We start from the raw sequence: 18,376 nt of genomic DNA on the forward strand, positions 1-18,376 counted from the left end.
TGTATCTAAGACGCATGACCGTTTTTCAGATAATTCAGCGTCCTGCGATGGAATATTGGTTTATAATAAGTGAAAATTAATTACCAGCCCCTATGATCGACGAAACAAGATATTCTTGAACTTCTCAATGCAACAACAGTTCGATTCTCGCACCAATCAATTGGAAAAAAAACCTGAACCATCATTTTTATAAATAATTACTAGAGACATAAATCAGCATCAAGAATTTCAATACCGCGCACTAAACTACTCCCAGGCAAGGCCACCGCTAATTCTAGCGTATTATAAATTTCGCGGTGTACATAATCTAATGAAATCACTGTCTCCCTTTATAGCTGCATTAAAAAACAGGTAAAAAATCCGTGGGTGTTAAGTGGGATCCATTCACTTGTATTACCTCGTTAGCTTGGCCAGGTGACGAGGAACTATTGACGGTCAAAGGTAGGCTGGTGGGTGGGCAGAAAAATATACGTAGGAGTTTCGCTTTACTCCTGCACCCGGTCGCGGATCTCTCTAGCTCCTTTTGGTTATTTTCAGAGAGACAGATTTGTTTTATTGTAAAAAGCATCAAATCGAATTTTTCCCGATTTCTTATTATTACTAGTCTCAGAAGCAGATTTCAGTAAACCAGAAATTACTCAGCGCTGTGTTCATTTCAGCGGAGATATTTTTTCCCTTTTCACATTGTGAACATCGCTTTCCACGAAGTAATAACCATGATTATTATTATCGATATCAGCTAATTAATTTTCAATCACTTTTGCATCTAGCAGCCAACAAAGGTAGAAGAAACATGAACGAGTGATTTGGCGACGTTTTCATCGCTGTCCGCAGAATCGATACTGGCTACATAGTGTAACTTGGTACAATTTGCCGGGAAATATTCTAACACAGCTCGGCGGAAAGTGAAATCCGGGATTTCGATGGTCCCCTATTTAAAATAAAATGTGGATGGTGAAAATATGTTTGGCAAATAATTCGGACTGGTATCCGAAACGTAATATATTCGATGCTCACTGGTTGTAAGGGACATCGTCGACCCCTCAATCCAAGGATGACATCAGGACGCGGCTCGTCGGTGTCTATGTCAAATAGTTCATCCAGAGCAGAACATAAATAATTAGAATTGCTATGCCATTCGTCGTCAACCGAGTTGAAGTAATTCCACCGGTCGCATAACTTTGAAATAAGTCATAAGGATTAAGAATTTTCAGGATTACGATTACTGAGCACAAGTAGTATGCGACGACGTTCCAACAGCGCACTACCTTCAAGCCTAGATCTGGAGTTATCTCCTGCAAGATATCTAGAAACATAGATTTCAAAATAATATTATCTGCACCCTCGTCTTCGTTGAATACTTTTCGGATGTTTAAATATGGGTTTTCCATAGTCAAGATGGTCCACATTGCATGAGGATCTCCGAGAGCCTTCCATTCAAGGTCCTCGAACGCCTATTCAATGGAAACAAGAAAATAAAAACATGTCCATGATTTTCAAAGAGAAGGGTGGTGTTTTGTTATTACAATATATAAAAATCCGACTCACCCTGACGCCATTGATCGTTACCCACGCAAGTATAAAAAATGGGATAATCCGTGTGAACATTTCGACCACAGGCGCCTGCAGTTTAACGTTCAGAATACTTTTGTCCGCGTGTTACGATTTACGCGATGCATAGGTAACAATTGTTGATCATTATTTAGCGCGCTGTCTATTATATTTTCTAGTACCTTGCGATGACGTGGTTCTAATATCGCCAGTAATTAAAACTGGCGTATTTTCCATAATACATCGAGACGATAACGTTACATGTAACGATATCGGGGGACTATTTCTATCGAGGTACAATGAGGCGTATATAGATTATACCTGTATGAAAAGTGGAATGTCGAAGAAAACTTTGAGACAATGGGGCTTAATATAATAATGCAATCTATATTTTGTCTCGGAGAAGAAGCCAGACCGACGGGAGACATCCGCAATGCGCTACACTTGACAAAATCAATGTGGCCGACCCCCAACTCCAATTCTACCCAGGCACACGTGCCTCTCGGTACGCCCGACGCTCCTTCACATCCCCCAATCTTTATTTTTCATCCCTCAAACGCTATCCTTGATTTTAACAAGGAAAATTCAAATGTTTTCATAATATTATGTTCACACGGTCTGCAAATATTTTCACCACAAATCAATGAATGATTTCTTCCGACTGCGATGTGATTCAAGATAACAGTCAATAGGAAGCACAGGTCGATGAAATACACAGTGGAATGGGACTCGAAAAATCACGTGCAGCATGATTATTCCAAATTCAACGTATCTGGTTTACCCGACGACAATAAAAAATAAAACTTGCATACGTGGAGAGTTTTGAAAGAAAAGTGGAACAACTTCCAATCAGTACCGACGTGGACAGGTGAGCGAGAGGAGATTGAACGATGCTGAACTGGGCCACGGATGTCTCCCGTCGCGTGTAATGATTTTATTCTTCGGTTTTTTTTTTATCATATTTATAGAACTACAATCGAGTATTAAAAAATAATTAGAAAATTGAAAAATAAGTCTAATTTTTGTAGGAATTGGAATTGTATAGATGAAAACAGTACGGATAAAATGGCCTTGGGAATTAGATTATTACAGGCGTAGTTGATCTTCAAAAATATGTTTGAATTCCACAATGTACACCGATTAATTTCTTTCATTTATAGGTGAGTCCTTTATATTATGTATAAGCGGATTTGAAGAGCGATGCTCGCGTTGTCAGTGCACTCATTTTTAGAATAAACTTTAACGAGACGCTAGAGGGGATAAATTGATACCCTAAACTTAGAGGGATGCATAAATTGCGGTTAAATTTATTCATATCGTCGAGAGTAATTCCCGTGTATAGCTATACCCGTACCGATGAAACCACTCGAGCGTTCCTCATAAAACGAACTCCGCTGCTCCTCGATGGTAGGCTTCTTCCCATCCCCGTCGATTCGATCCGCACAGCAGCCCCCAACGTCTACAATTTTTTTTCAATTCTATTCATCCGAGTCTCGCATCCAGCTATCGATCAAAATTCAAACCTTAAATTTCATCGAACTCTGCAATAACGGAGTATCGCTGTACGTGGACGGATCCTGTCGTAATCCCTTATCGGGTTTCAAATCTATGAGATTTTGAGGGATTTGGGAGGTGCAGACTCGCAACCGAAAAAAAAAGAAATTGAAAAAATAAATGAACTAATTGTAAGCGGGAAAGCTCGCGAAAATACGCAGTCATTAGGGTAGGAAAAAAGTCCGCTTCAATTGAGGGTGACGAGCCCAAATTTTGACTGACGTATACGTGAAACTTTATTTTCATATCCCCCAACACAGGTGGTATGAGACAATTTAGTTGTTCACATCACGCATCTTTTGCAGGTATCTTTTTACACGAAGAGTAAAAGCGTTGTGTTCTATAAATAGCTACGGGTGAAATACATACGGTGAATATATGATGAAGCAAAGATGATACCGACTTTTGCCCGAAGACACGCGGGCAAATTAGATGACTGAGATAAATTTCTATCCATTCGGGATATCAGAAATACGGAGAATCCTAATCGCTCGCCATTCATGTAATACAAAAACTAATATGTATATCAATGACAGTGATGAATCGTGGAGTTGGTGCGTGTGCCGAATGGTATATGACGTCATATAGAGGTAGGGAATACGAAGTTAAAATAAATATTAGGCACGAGTAATTCTCTTTAGGTGTGTTGCAAACGTGGATATGGAGATATTGTAATTATACGTAGGCATCAATGGCGTGGGCCTTACGTCGCTGCGCTTCCTCGTCTCACGTATACCTTCAAGATATAAATGGACGAATATTAAACGCGATTCAAGTTCGTTTGGCGAATCGAGTCATTTTTCCGTTTTGCTTCGTTATCTGCTTCCCGCCCTATAACAAGAACACGCCCAGATTAATTCTTTAATTTAAAAACCTCTGAATCGTGTTGCTAGAAATGTTAAAAAAAGGAGCGAGATCTACTAGGTCAAAATCACCGAAATCTAGTTCATTATAACCGCTGGTTTATTCAGTTTTTTGAAACTATTATAGAAGACTCTCTTTTCCGTAGACGGAGTCTTATGTTTTTTTTTTTTTTAATTTTTACAAGAAGATCCGATTCCATCCTTCTTTGGATTTCTCGGTATCTTCGGAGAAAGTAGAGCACAAAGTCAATATTCCGATTCTGACTCTGAGACGGTACGATATCGCTGCAGCGACCAACCGGTATTGCGAATATGGATGTATAAAATGAGAAAAAGAGCAGCGAAGATAAGACGACGAGTGACCGGTATGATGAACCGATCGGGTCCCACACTCTCGCTGGCCGTAATCCTCCTCTGCGTTTGTACTACGGTATACTTACGAATTTTCTCTATCGAAATTATTCTGACGCGGGTGCGTAATTCATTTCCTTTTACCATATATAGAGTCGATCCGTTTAGGTGAATTCGGGTCACAGGGCTACCACAAGTCACGTCAAACCCTGATCCGAATTAAAACCCGCCCACCGCATCTATCGTTGCCTCAAATATTAATCCCTCTGGAAAAAAAAAATCGTGACGAATAAAGCAGGTTTAATTACAGGTGAGCCGTTGCCTGTTAACCGGTTACAACGAATATCTAGTTACGAAATGACGTGTAATTATCAAAATTTACATTTTATTTATTATTACTATTTTGATTATTTTGTAGATCGAGGGCGATCGCGAGTCGCCATTCGATATATTCCAAGTGATTATCGGTTTGAAATGGTGAAAATATTTTATGCACATATGTTTATTGGTTTTTTTTTTTCTAAGATGTGCCAGAAATGTCACGATATTTTTTCTAAATTTGTCAGTTCCTTATCACGGGATCGTGTTTTTTTTTTATTATTATTATTATGATCCGTGCACATGGAGACAATTTAATTTGGGCAAAAATTAGAATCATAATACGCCTCTCTCGCTAATGGTAATGAGGAGTTTGTATATCTGTTGTTACGTCACGCATGTTTACTAATTATATAAAACTGTTTAAATGTTCACTTTTCATGGGTCACCGCGCCTGGGGGTCAATCTACATTAACCATCGGTATAATTACAGCTATTATATTCAAATGTGGAGCGACAAACTCGTCCACAGGGTGGAGCATCAGCATAGATCCCTCAATCATGCTTCAATCTTTTTTTTTTCGTATCAATTCGCTCGAAAAAAACGAAACATTTCTCTATCATGGAACAAATCGTCGTGTAATTATTTTCATCGTCGTCGTCGCGTCGTCGAGGACATCTAGAAGGACGTTTGAGGGCGGGTGACGACATCGCGTAAAGTGAGTCAACCCCTGAGTCTTTTTAGGGTTGAAAAACCAGTGAAAGGAAGTAAAGCTATATACGCAGGGAGGCAGCTGGTTTTGGTATAAGGTACGCGGTGTAACGGGACGTTGATATCGATTGCGAGTCGCCGCGGCGTGAGTCACCTCAGCTTCGTTCTCCCGTTTTCCAATAATACGCCGAGGAGTCCAAGGATGGGAACTATTGCACCATAGCCCGACGGTAGACCAGACGAGTGCAGATCGAATCGCCCCCTCTAATTACTGTGAAAACTATACAAATACAATTACAGATAAAGCCGCTTGTGCAGCAGAAAGAAAGTTATCGCTGCTGCACAGGGTATGTAATTACTTTCCCTATAAAAACAGCTACGAAGGGGATCAGATTCGCGAATCGAGCGGAATAATTTATCGGCGAAACTTTGTGCGCAGATAAAAACAATTTACTCAGCTTTCTTCTTTGTATTTACTCGGAATTCATCCCTCTGAATTCAACCATTTCAGTCGCGGAGCTCCTCTCCTGCCGCAGATGATGCGATGGTACGATAGACGACCTCTGATGACCTCGCACACAGGTGTACCAATCACGTATGCAAACATAGAAGAGATAGACGATGAAGGGATTCGAAGCGCAGCCCTGCAGCGATGGAATTAATTACGTCTGTGCGCATCGGATACGTGGGTGTGAGTTGATGCGCGAGTAAGGCTTTATACATACATATATGTATACCACGCCCTGCTCATCAGAGCTCATTTCCCTGATTGCACCACCAGCCCTGATTATTTCCAACCGCGTACGTACAGCACGTATATCGGGACTCTGGAAATATTTAGGGCTCTTTTTTTTGAACCGCAAGTCCCACTCACACCAGAAATTAATAGGAGATTACGGAAATGAAATGCTTCAAAGAAAGGGTTTTATCTGGAGTGAAAATGTTCGGAGGTGGTATGGATGAAATATCCTCATCAGCAGCTGATATTCTATATCGATTATGCAGGTCGACAGCCAGCGCTAACGTACCCCTTTCTCCCCCAAGAATTTTTACAACCGCGTGTTCGGTGCAGACGAGGGTGCAGCATCGATCAATCGAGTCAACGACTTGCATCAGACATCATAGTATGTCGACGTAGAGCCGCGCCGATGCCTTTTTGGTTTCAACTCTCAACTTTAAAATTTCGAATCTCCCTGCAGCTGAGAAGGTGCGGGTGGAATCATTACGGGTCTTTTGAGCGTGGCTTTTGGAATGCGGCAGACACGCGGACCGACGTCCAATTAGTTGCGTTTATATGAAATGTGAATATCAACTTCTTTGCCAGATGTCTGCGCACAGTCTGAAACAACCGAACCCCGTCATCGTCAGAAGAGCTGCTGCTGCTGCTGCTGCTGCGGCTGCTTTTCTTCCACTCGAGTTTACAGTACAACTCTTGAGACTCGTACCCCTCATTAATCATAATGAAAGTACGTCAGAATCAAGGGAAACTTAAAGGGGAAATTAAACCGACTGATTTTTAAATTGATAAATGAACGATTTTCTTGATGCAGATGAGTAACTATAAGATTCCGTTGCGGACTTTCCATCGATCCTATCGATACGGCAAACTTTTATTTTCGCACAGGATGTCTCGCAGACTTTCGAGCAAATTTGACCTCACTCTGACCTCCTTGATCTTATCCGAGTGCTCACTTCACGGTGCGAATTCTTTCAGCTTTTCTCGTATTACACAGGTGACAGGTATATCCCTATACCTGTGCGTACGAATGTTGTGTGCGCAGAAAAAGGAAAGAGGAAAAAGGAAAAAGTACCGCGACTCGCGGAGAAGGGCGTGTGTACGTATCGGGGGAAGCACGAGCCAAATAAGGTCTGCGGTAGAGGCGGTGTTTCTCAGGTGAGCCAGCGACTATATATCCAGTCCGGAGAGAGCTGCAGGAGCTTTGCTCGACGTCGCTCGAGCCGGTGGAGATGCTTGGGCCCGGAGCTCCGCAGAATCCAAGCCAAAGATCCGCTGCAGCGGATGGAAACGTGGCGCCAACAGAACCAACCGAGACACGTAAATCGCTTCGTCCCACGTCGCGTGGTCGTTGGCGAAACGCATTATAGGTGTATAAAATATAATGCAAAATCGGACGTCTATCTGCGGAAATCATAAATTGCACGGAGGACTGTAAATCCGTGAAAAATATTGCGGTTATTAGTAGAACATCGAGGGCTGGAAATCATCGTCACTTCTTTGGGTTCTTCTGCTTCCCACCCTTATAAATGTCGCGTTAAAACTCACCCTTATCTTTCCGATTGATCGATCGATTGCCCTCGATTGATCCGGAAGAAAAAGATATTAACGAGCGATCGAACGGCTGATTACCAGTTTTTTTTTCCTCGGCTAGAATCTCGAAGCTACAGGGGGTGCATTTCACCGTATTAGGCAGATGAAATCCCCGGCCTTCGGCTTCGGGAAAAATGAAGATAAACGAAATCAAAATGATCGAGTATTGAATAAAAGGTGACGTAACACGAACCTCGCCGTTACTCGGTTTGTCCCCCAGCGTACCGCGGTCGAGTAGAACGCCGCTTGGTGCAATTGTTGTTTTGTCGTGCGGTGGTGAACATTTGCGGAGATGACGTCAGCCCCCCAATGGAGACTGACGCGGGGCCATGCCTACCTCGTCAATCCGCCTGCACTACGTTCCATGCACGTATTCACAACATGCCTACGTGAACGTTGCCTGTCTGCCTCGCGTGTCCTCACGCGTGCTCTCCTCATTCAGCGGAGCGGTCGTCCGAGCGCGGTTTTCAAGAGATAGAAAGGGAGAAAGAGAAAGAGTAGAAGATAAAAAGAGAGGCCGCGAGACGCACGAGAGACGAGACCATTTATGGAAGCTTACGCCAGTTTCATACAGACGCGTAATCATCGTCTGCATTCCCATTCCCGCAATTTTCCAATTTAATTTTTTACTTATATAATTCACTTTTAATTTTCTTTTTTTTTTTTTCATTTTTACACATGCCTGGATAGATTGTTTCATCCCATTCACATTTACTTCCAACGCGATTTCAGATGTCTCGATCGTATAAGGATGAAAGTCTTTTACAAGATTAGTCAGGTTTATTCATGACTTCGCGTATGTGATAATTAATATTCGTGCGAAGGAATTATTAAAAAAAAAAGCAAAAATTATACGCTGTACGGTGTTCACTGTTCAATGAGGGGAATTATAGTGAATGAAAAATTCATAGTTGCGGACTGTCCGTATTATGTGCGAGCAAAATGACGACTACGGTGATAATAATTCGACGGACTGTAATAAACGATCTTGCATTGAGAGCTGTTGATCGACGACAATTACAGACGCACGCGTCGGTCACGGTCAAGAGTTGATCTTGTTATTGAATGAACGGTAACAAAATATCGAAAGGAATAGTTGAAATTTCGACCATACACGTAGATACGGAGAGACACGGGCACAACGTGTATAATACACCCGAATAATTTATGCCCACCCGCCTCAGAGTTGAATGGGTGTAGTGGATGAAATGAAATATTTGTATTTATATATACTTCCCGCACGTGTCACTTGGACCGTCAACTTTGCCCTATTGAAATAATATCGACTAACGAAAATAAATGGCCTGCGTCCGCCGCCCCTGTCGCTGGAATGAATGATGAACCGGTGCGACAAACACACTTTGAATTGGGGAAAGCGAAAAATATTAAAAAAAGAAAAAACTCAGAAGATCGAGGATATTACAAAAGGGAAATGCGGTCGGGTCAGTAGACCTCAGTATTTTCACGGGATGGTGAACCGCTTCTGTGGCTGTATATGAGTTGATTCTGAAAAACTTGGGTCTTCTCTACGTATAATTCTACCCACAACCGCCTACGGATTCGCACGTATGCCCGTAAACAATATTAATTGTTAAATTGTGGAGAATCAACAGCGGGATCCGTGAATGCGGAATGAAGTTTTACTACACTGTATCTGTAGGTATATGTATGTATTCTGCGGGTCGCGTGATTCGCGGTCTTCCGAATTACGATAACCAAATAAAGTTTCACGATAGCCAAAAACAGGTATGCAAACGAGGGTGAGTCACCTTGCGCGGGCAGGGCAAATGGAGAAATTCAGAGTTGAAATAGGTAATATATTCGTTCTTGGTGCTTTTATGCATGAGATATGTCGGGAAACTCGACAATATTACAATTAATAATTTTGAGAGACGTCGAATATTTTCTGGAAGAAATATCACGCTTCGTTTTCAAAAGAATTGGAATCCCTTCGTTAACGAGGTAAGAAATAACGAGGCGAAACTATAGGTATAGGTGCATTCAATCAGACTTTTGTGATTCTGGGGATTCGGAATACAGCAGCGGTTCTTCCTCTACTTCCGGTCTATTTTATAAACAACGCGCTGCACCTCGGATACAATTATGATGGTTTCTTCGGGTGGCATAGACTGCCAGGCGAAGTAGTGCGTAATTCAGGAGTCCTTGTGCGGGGGTGGAACCGTCCAGGTGACTCGATCCTTCGTCGGACACCCGGTACGGAGGTTTAGCTTCACTTTTACAGGGTACCGGCTGGCACGTGGGAAGATCGATAAAAAGGAGGCGAGGCGAGGCGCGGTGACCAATCCTCGGAGGTTTCCGTACCCTGCCGAACAGCAATCTACGGCGCAACGATTTTATTTTAAAAAAAAACCACAAAAACGAAGTGCAATTAAACATGACGAGCCAAACAATTATGGTAGAACATAAAAATTCATGATCTACATAAGTTTACACGTTTGATGATTATTTAAAATCCGGACCGATTCGCTCACCTGTGTACGCGGATCAATCTTCTACGTACATATTAGTGTAATACGAACGTATATTTCTTCTTCCTCAAAACCACAATGTATCATACCAATAATTAATTTCTGTCTCACAGTCGTTCGCTTTGATTCTCGGCATTCCAACGCCATTTACGTTACATATATCTATACGTATCATAACGTCATATTATACTCTATCTGTCGCAAACTACAACGCAATTGTGAATATAAAACGCCGTCGTAACACATACAGTATCATCAGTGCAGCATGACTGTACAGTTTTTCTATCGTCTCAGCGTTGGCTTTCTTTACACTCTACTTGTAGTATACGGAGTAAAAATTACGAGCACGTTGACCGCCGTAGCGGACGGCAGGATCAGAATGCAAAATAGAGAAATAAGTTGAACAAAATAAAAATGCATTGCAGTATTCCGTAGTACCAGTGTTATACCGTAAGACACGTCTCGCGAATTCAGTTTCTATTACAATTTCCTTCAAGCATCGAAAACCCGGCGTATTGATCTGTAGTGGCGCGGGGGTGCAGAAATAGCGTGCATTCAAGTACTAGGTATTGTGCTTGTATACCGCACATGAATGTAGGTACACAGGTAAATATCACCCGTCGTGATATCGACATGGAAATAGATGGGAGCTCGAGAGACTTTGGAAACGGGGCATTTTCTCGTTTGCAAAAGTTCAACTCAAACTGCTTCTCACCTCCTCGCTGAAGGTCCTCCGCACGTGAGATTGAAACTTTTTCGTTTCACACCTGTACCGAAAGTTGCAGCGAGCATTTTTTGATCGGATCTTTTGTCGTGCCTCAGAAAACCAAAGAATCATTTTTCGTCAAAGTTCTGTCGAGATCTTCGACCAAATGGATCGTATAAGTTACATCGCGAGAATCCTTCTCATTCGGTGTGAAGAACGTATCTAATGAACGTTATTATTCTGCTTTATCTAACTGACGTGCGTCTACACCGCACGCCTATGAGGTTCACCTCCCGGAAGACACGTAAGAGGTAACTCGCCTCTATATTTTATTAGTCAGCTACGTGATTCTATGTGCATTTCAGACAACCCATGTCTGGGATGCACGAGCAAATACACGGGCTTCCTAAGCGCTCGATTATTGTGTAGAACGAAACAAATTATAGCTGTTAAAAAATTTACTCGTGCGACGTTACACTCGAAAGCGAAACGAATTCATTTGAAAATTCCGTCCACGCCACTGCATCGGCAATACGCCGCCGATAATGATAATGCTGAATAATCCATAGGTAAATTCTGTGAGATCATTCATTGAGGGTTTCATATTTACACCGTGGGTAGAGAGGAACGCCGTATAAAGGAGCAAAAAAACATGAATGTTGCGAGTATGATATATCCGTGTAATAAAATCGTGATTACCTACACTCTGAGCGTATCGCTGTAGGTATACCATGTATACCATACTCCTTGTCTCAACGAAGGAATTCCAGCCGAGGGGAGTAAATAAATAATAATAATAACAACGATGATAATAATAATGATGACAAATCTTCGGAGCAAAGTATCGAGTATTACGTGTAGATATTACGTACGTGTAGATATTACGTACGTATATAATACATACTTGTGTATATTTTTGTGGGAGGTTGTCGTGTAAGGCTGACGGATCAGCTATAAGTACATAATCGCGGCCGTGGCGCCCACAGCTTCAACTTCTCTCGATGTATGTACGCTGCTTTGGTAGCCAGTTACCATTAACTGACCCAAATGCGATCTTAAGCGAAACTGATCGATCCTGCCTCCGTTCGATGATAATTAACAGACACGGAGATATTTATACGGTAATTATAGTAACTAGTTATAATTTGATCAATTTGCCAATTACACGTAATCCTCTGTAATAGCATAGATACATGTAATAGTCCGTTAACTCATGGACGATTTCAACAATTTTTATCAATCGCGTGATAACGCAAGGTAATATTCTGACGATTGGTAGAAAAAGAATAAAAAAATTAAATGAAATAAAATATCGAGTGTACTCGAATAGATCGAAAAGTTGCCCGTCGTGGATCCGGTGGGTTACCGCGATGATTCAATTCGTGTTGATGGTAATTATAAATCATCGCAGTTACAATAAAACTCGTATACAACGCGGTGTCGATTTGCATACTTACGTTGCATGTAGTAGACCGTACTTATGTAGGTTTATAAGGTTAGCTGTGGTAGCGTACGAGTTTTCTACCTACCGTACAGTTTAATTCTAGGAAATCTGGAGTAGCAGCAGCAGCAGCAGCAGCAGCAGCAGCCTTTATTCTATCGGAATAAGCTACATTTGCTTTTAAGAGTAATTCCTGCGGCTTATGTCAGAAGCAGCAGGTTGGTCGGTGGCTCGCTGTTCGTTACCAGCTAACCGCTCCACTTTAACTTATATGTTTATCACCGTAAATGGCATTATTACTTGACATGTATCGTCGACTTGATAAAATTTATGCATTACTCAATCGCGCGATGTTCATGTGTCCGCGACGATATGATCGCACAGCCCGACAAAAAAATATTTAGAACTCGCCCCAAGGTGTTGGGAATTTTTTTTCGTCTTTTTCGTCGACTCACCGGAAGCTATCCGTTAACACAAGTTTCACAAATTTAGTGCACGAAACGAATGAAAGAAAATTAGAAATCCTTCGGAATTCGGCCAACCCCAAAACGGAGCCGTATATAGTTGTAGTCGAAAAAAGTAGAAAAAAAAGCTCCGAATATTTGCACCCTAGAAAACAGTCGCGTCACCTACCGATCGTCAGCACCCGCAGCATCTCTACTCGTCGCGTTTTAATACTCGGATAAATATTACACAACCGTACAATAATGGCATAATATACTCATATATACCGATGGGTATAGTGGGACTGGAATGAGTCACTGTGGCTAAGAAAAGAAGCAGTGAATAAACTGAATGACCACAATGGTATAAGCTTTACCTGGTATATGCAGACTTATGTATATCGTATGATCATTTCTCTTTTAACGGTGTCTGTTGCGACCGTTCGATACAACAACGTACGTAAACACTCCACAGCGCAGGGATATAGCTACATTTAAAAAATCCACCGTGTTATACATAATATAAAGACAACACCCGAGGTCAAGGATAAGATAGCGAAAATTTACATGCGTATTATGTTACATAGTACGGTACGGTTACGGGGAGGCCCGACTACGCCGCGGTATCGGCCAGGTGGTCTCGGGGACGTCGGAAATATCCCTACCAGGGACTAGGGGGTATCATCTACCGGCATATTTACATCGCCTCGTGTCGCCTCGATCCCCGGAAGGGGAAGGGGATGATTAATCCCTTCGATTAATGGAAAAACAACCCTCCATATCGGCGAGCTTTGGTCTCGGTTATTGTGGGCATATAATGTCATTTTACCTGTCGCACACTCGGTGGGAAAGATATACGGGGGCTTATGAAAATACGAAATTACAGTGAATCGATATATTTACATTACATCGTCTAATTTGGGCTGCCTCTTGACCACCCCATCGCAAGCACGATGAGGGTTGTCATATTTGCCCGATTATTTTCATCGCTGCAAGCTCGTATATATGTATACAGACAGAACTAGAATTTTTCAAATTTTTCTACAAAGTGTGATTATTGCGTTATATATGTAGGTAGAGCTATAAATAGCTTTGATTAATTTCATAGCGACCTTATAAGCAACACAATGATTTGTAGAGGATGAGAAAAATAGCTCCTGATGAAGCTGCTGCAAAGGCTAATTACAAAATGAGGGTAATAAAATTTAAAGAAGTGATCCCGGTCAGAGCGTTATGTCACGGCTCGACGTAGCCACTCGTCGACGCGTAGAAAATATATAATATACCCTGGTACATCTACCTACAACATATATTATTTCTACTACGCTGGACATCACAGGGCATGGAGTCGAGAATTCCTCCGACATACGTCCAGAATAATAAAAATATTTGGCGAATTTCGCTGACGTGAATCGGTCGAATTTACGTACCGCTGCGAGAATCTGCAGTCTCGTGTAATCTAAATTCTCAAATATGGTCGTAGATTTTAATAAAATATGTAAAATCTGTGGACGCCATTTTGGTTCTCCAATAGGTCCCGGTGTGTAATACATGCGGTGCGGTTGATGACGATGGTTTGTCCTCGACGACGCCGACGTCGTATAAGTTACGTCGCGCCCTCGGCAATCAGTACCAATAATATTCTCTCTGTATCGCTGCAGTTGCGTAATTTTAAATACTGTAAAGGTGCTCGGCTATCATCCTGCTGTATAGAAGATTTGGAGTAGCGGTATCCGAATTTTGATGTTTGAAGATTAGAATATCCTGTCGAAATTCATTGGTTTATCGTTAAAGGGTGCTCCCGACTCGTGAATTGTCGAACATAAAGCCGTCCCTTCTTCGCTAATTTTCTCATAACCGGATCATGTCCAGAATATTTCTTCGAGCGGAATGTGAGAAATTGAAGATGATGAAGCTCGGAAAATTTTGAAATCCTCAAACGAAGGATTTCAGCTGTCGATCGATGATGAATTTCAAATTTCCCACACGAATTAGGAGTCCGCCAAAGGAGCTTGTGAATGTAGGTAAACTATATTTAGTCATAAATTCTGATTAAAAAAAATATCCGATTTCGATGTGGTTCGGGATGTAATAATTCACTCTTATACGTTATAAATAGGACTTTAGCGCAGGTTGAACCGAAGCTATAGGTGTCAAGTAGGAATGCCGCGAGGTAAGTCCGCTGTCCGATGTACACCGGCAAGTGTTACAACCGTTAAACGTAAGCTGTGCAGTAGTACGACCACCGCGGCTTACAGTAATAATGAAAGAAAAAAAGAGGTAAAATAAGAGGACAGAAAAATAAGAATCCGAAGAAAATAAAATATCCGTAAATGGCAAATCGGCGAACGAACTGCTGCAGCGTGTCGCCGTGAGAATACTAAAACTACGTTTATTGGCCAACTTATTTATTGCACGCAGGTATATACATTCTGCACCGTTATACAGCAGCTGTATCGCAGAACTATAAGAGCGAAAGTGAAAACAAAAATTTTCTCCCATTTTTCGTTCTCACTGGTATCAGGCGTGTAAAACCAATTATATCTCTGGAACCAGAAGCCTACTTCCTCGTTATTATTTTGGAGTCCCGCGGTCGATCCGTGTTCCATTGAACTAACGGAATTCGATACTCCGATGATCGGGAGATAGGTCCAGATCTGTTACAGAGTTAATCGTCGAGCATCAATAACGTAACGCGTCGCGACGTCTCAAGCTTCGCGAGAGATGTTTTCGAAAGAGAGATGCTGTACACGCGCAGGTAGGTATGTAGGTATAATCCATATCGCGCGCGTGCACATACAGGTATGTATTGTATGCGTGTATATTACACGGGCACGTCGTTTCGGTGCCTCCGCGGGCGCTGAACGGGTCGAGTTTGAGGCCGCAAGCGTTAGCTCGGATATTATAGAGATGGTTATAAGGATATAGTATACATACGCTACATCTATATGTATAGTTATCGCGTGTTCTCGCCTTGCCGCATCAATCGATTCCTTCTAAGGGGATAAGCCGGCTCCGTTTCGCCGCCGACGTTTCGGATAGGCATATAACGTACGTACTGTATATTGCGTACAGAGTATTACACTGTAACAGAAATCCGAGCGACATCATGCTGCGAGCTAGACTGTCGCCTGATTAATTACGGATGGAAAAATTTATTCCTTATAACGCGAGACAAATTCAGACAAAGGTGGTTCACATCGCGTAGGTTTCGTCGTTAGACAATCCTATAATGGGTATAAAAAATGATAGAAAAGGTCAACTGGGGAGCGACTTTTGAACCTAGCTAAAAAAAAAAAAAAATGGAAAAATCGATCGATTGGCGTTTTGCTCGAATACAACCGATAGATTCCGCATCGGGAAAATGGCGAACGAAGTTTGTTCGTTGACCAGGAAGATTCAGGAAAACCGAAGCACTCGTATACAAGCTGTTGGTCTCGTATCTCGTTACTTTTTTTTTCACCGTTGTCGGGTGGGCGAGGTTGGACAAGGATGAGGGATCACGGAATCCAATCGTATTCGAATCGTTGAGTGAATTTCTTAAACCAGGAGCAGGAAGGGCTTGCCCAATACGTCTCCTCCAGCTGAATTATACGACAGGATGAAGATCACTCGTCAGTTACGCACCAGTGCGCTCCATTGCGCCCGTGCGATCTTATGGTTCATATCAGATGCACCATGTCAGACTTTGCCATTTCGAGGCTCCGGCCTTTCTCATTTTGTAACGCGCCGAATGGGATAAAAGAATCGCGAATATTGATTATCGATGAAAATAATGTTCCCCCGAAGTAACCGTGAAATTTGCACTATGTGAGATTATTCGCAAGAATTAGATAAGAACCGTTGTACTTATTGTTAGAGTAGGTATATCAATTTTTACGTGATATGACCTGATAACGGTACATATAGTTATTATCTTGCAGTTTCATGACGAATGATTTCAGATATTAAACGAATGGGACGTTCGTTCGCTTACTCTACGCAATATACATATTTGTAAAATCGTTAAAGGAGCCCAGAGAATTCCCTGAATCGACCGTATTTTCCCTAAACGCGTGCTACACGCAGGGCTTACGTTATACCACCGTGGACGGAAACCCTTCGTTTCACGAACTTCGTACATACAGATACACATTAATCCGCGCAGTGATAGGAAAGACTTTGTGCAGTCTGCCACCCGCAGACGTCTATTTTCTAGCCACCTGACTGACTTCTCGATAATTGCCATGACTCCTCGGGCTTTCCCTCAATGTGAAAAATGCCGGAAGGTCATAGTTTTCAGCGACTGTAACGTTGAATAGAGTTTCTTGATATTCAAGATCAGAATTCGTTGTATTCGAAACAATGAAATTGGAACCAGCGGCCAAAATATTCGAATTTTGGTGTTCAAACGGAGGAACCAAAAAATTATGAATAACATTGCAGTTACACTGGAAAATAACATCACGCGATGATAATATGTAAGTCATAAATCTGGGAGACTTAAGGTCAAGCGGAACACGGAGCCTAATTGAGTCAATCTAAAGCAGAGGCTAGCGTGGTCCATGCCGTGTAGGCATCGCTATTGTAGTTATTCGAACATAATATGGTTCACGAGTAGCTGAGGACAACTATAATTATTCATACGAGCTGAGAATCGCCCACGCTAAAGAAGAAAAAGTGATATTTTCGCCTCTGCACGTAACTGAATTTTTTGTTTCGATCAATGAATGAAACTATCCGATATGTACATCGTTACCTCACATTTTTCATTTTCAGAATTTGAACCCGTGTCATTTAATCACTCGAGATAAAGTCTCCGTCTGTAGATAGTAAAATCATTCTAACTCTCATAGTCTTTATGGCATACGAATATGGTGTAAAAAAGCGTGTATCTCTACTCTAGGATTGAGTACGTAGCATTCGGGCGAACGAGCCATTGGTTTCCAATAAGGCTCGTATATACCGTAAGGATCCGTCCATACATACATACCTACATCTACATCCTATATGGTACAGATTCGTGGGCGTCGGTTTCGGCTTGCGCCGACGCCGCACATTTTACCAACCGTAAAAAGTTACTAGCACACCGCACCGCAGTGCTGCTGCGATCCTTCTTTTCTTTTTCCCTCTATCTCTCCTTCTCTATTTTTCATAATTCACAAATGCTCGTAATACACGCTAACCTATGACGTGTCGTACGAAAAATACCTTGAATCTGCACAGGACTCGAGGCCAAAGCTACAATCGATGACTCTTGAATGCGGATTAAATTGTCCATGGATAAAATTTGATTAAATTTAACGTAATTAGGATAGAACGTCTAGGCGAGCGGAGCGTGCCTGGAATTGGATTCTAATTAAATAATTAACCGTCGTCTGTCATATACTTTTACGAATGAAGGGAACATCTGCACCTTGTTTTCATATCAAATAATGCATAATAAATATCGCAATATCGGATTAATTCTATCCCGGTGAAATGGATCCCGATGGGTGAAAAATCAACGCTATGCGACATTCAATTTTTCGTGCTCCATCCCAAAAATTGTTAGCTCGGTTCACCATGATCATTGCAGACCCTATTGAATTGATTTCAGTGACATTGTTAGATTGAAAATTCGTGAATTTCCATGCGATT

The 18,376-nt window shown here is 41.8% G+C and overlaps 1 protein-coding gene across 1 annotated transcript; it reads right to left on the reverse strand.

Annotated features, from left to right (window-relative positions):
* Window positions 1–572: 572 nt before the first annotated feature.
* On the reverse strand, window positions 573–11,935 carry LOC105691504. Its single transcript, XM_012410023.3, has 5 exons — window positions 11,778–11,935; window positions 1,549–4,585; window positions 1,269–1,454; window positions 1,018–1,179; window positions 573–931 (listed from the first exon to the last, which is right to left on the reverse strand). Exons 2-5 carry the CDS (start codon window positions 1,606–1,608, stop codon window positions 767–769), a joined length of 573 nt encoding a protein of 190 aa, XP_012265446.1. The 5' UTR covers window positions 1,609–4,585; window positions 11,778–11,935; the 3' UTR covers window positions 573–766.
* Between the last annotated feature and the right edge of the window lie 6,441 nt (window positions 11,936–18,376).

The sequence above is a fragment of the Athalia rosae genome, chromosome 2 (assembly GCF_917208135.1).
Source record: "Athalia rosae chromosome 2, iyAthRosa1.1, whole genome shotgun sequence".
Taxonomy (NCBI): domain Eukaryota; kingdom Metazoa; phylum Arthropoda; class Insecta; order Hymenoptera; family Athaliidae; genus Athalia; species Athalia rosae.

Excerpts from the sequence above, each read along its gene's own strand:
- LOC105691504 (XM_012410023.3), bottom strand. The coding sequence starts at position 1,608 with ATGTTCACACGGATTATCCCATTTTTTATACTTGCGTGGGTAACGATC. Across the intron at positions 1,455-1,548 it reads TAACGATCAATGGCGTCAGG|GCGTTCGAGGACCTTGAATG; the intron begins GTGAGTCGGATT and ends TCCATTGAATAG. Across the intron at positions 932-1,017 it reads GACGATGTCCCTTACAACCA|GGGACCATCGAAATCCCGGA; the intron begins GTGAGCATCGAA and ends TATTTTAAATAG.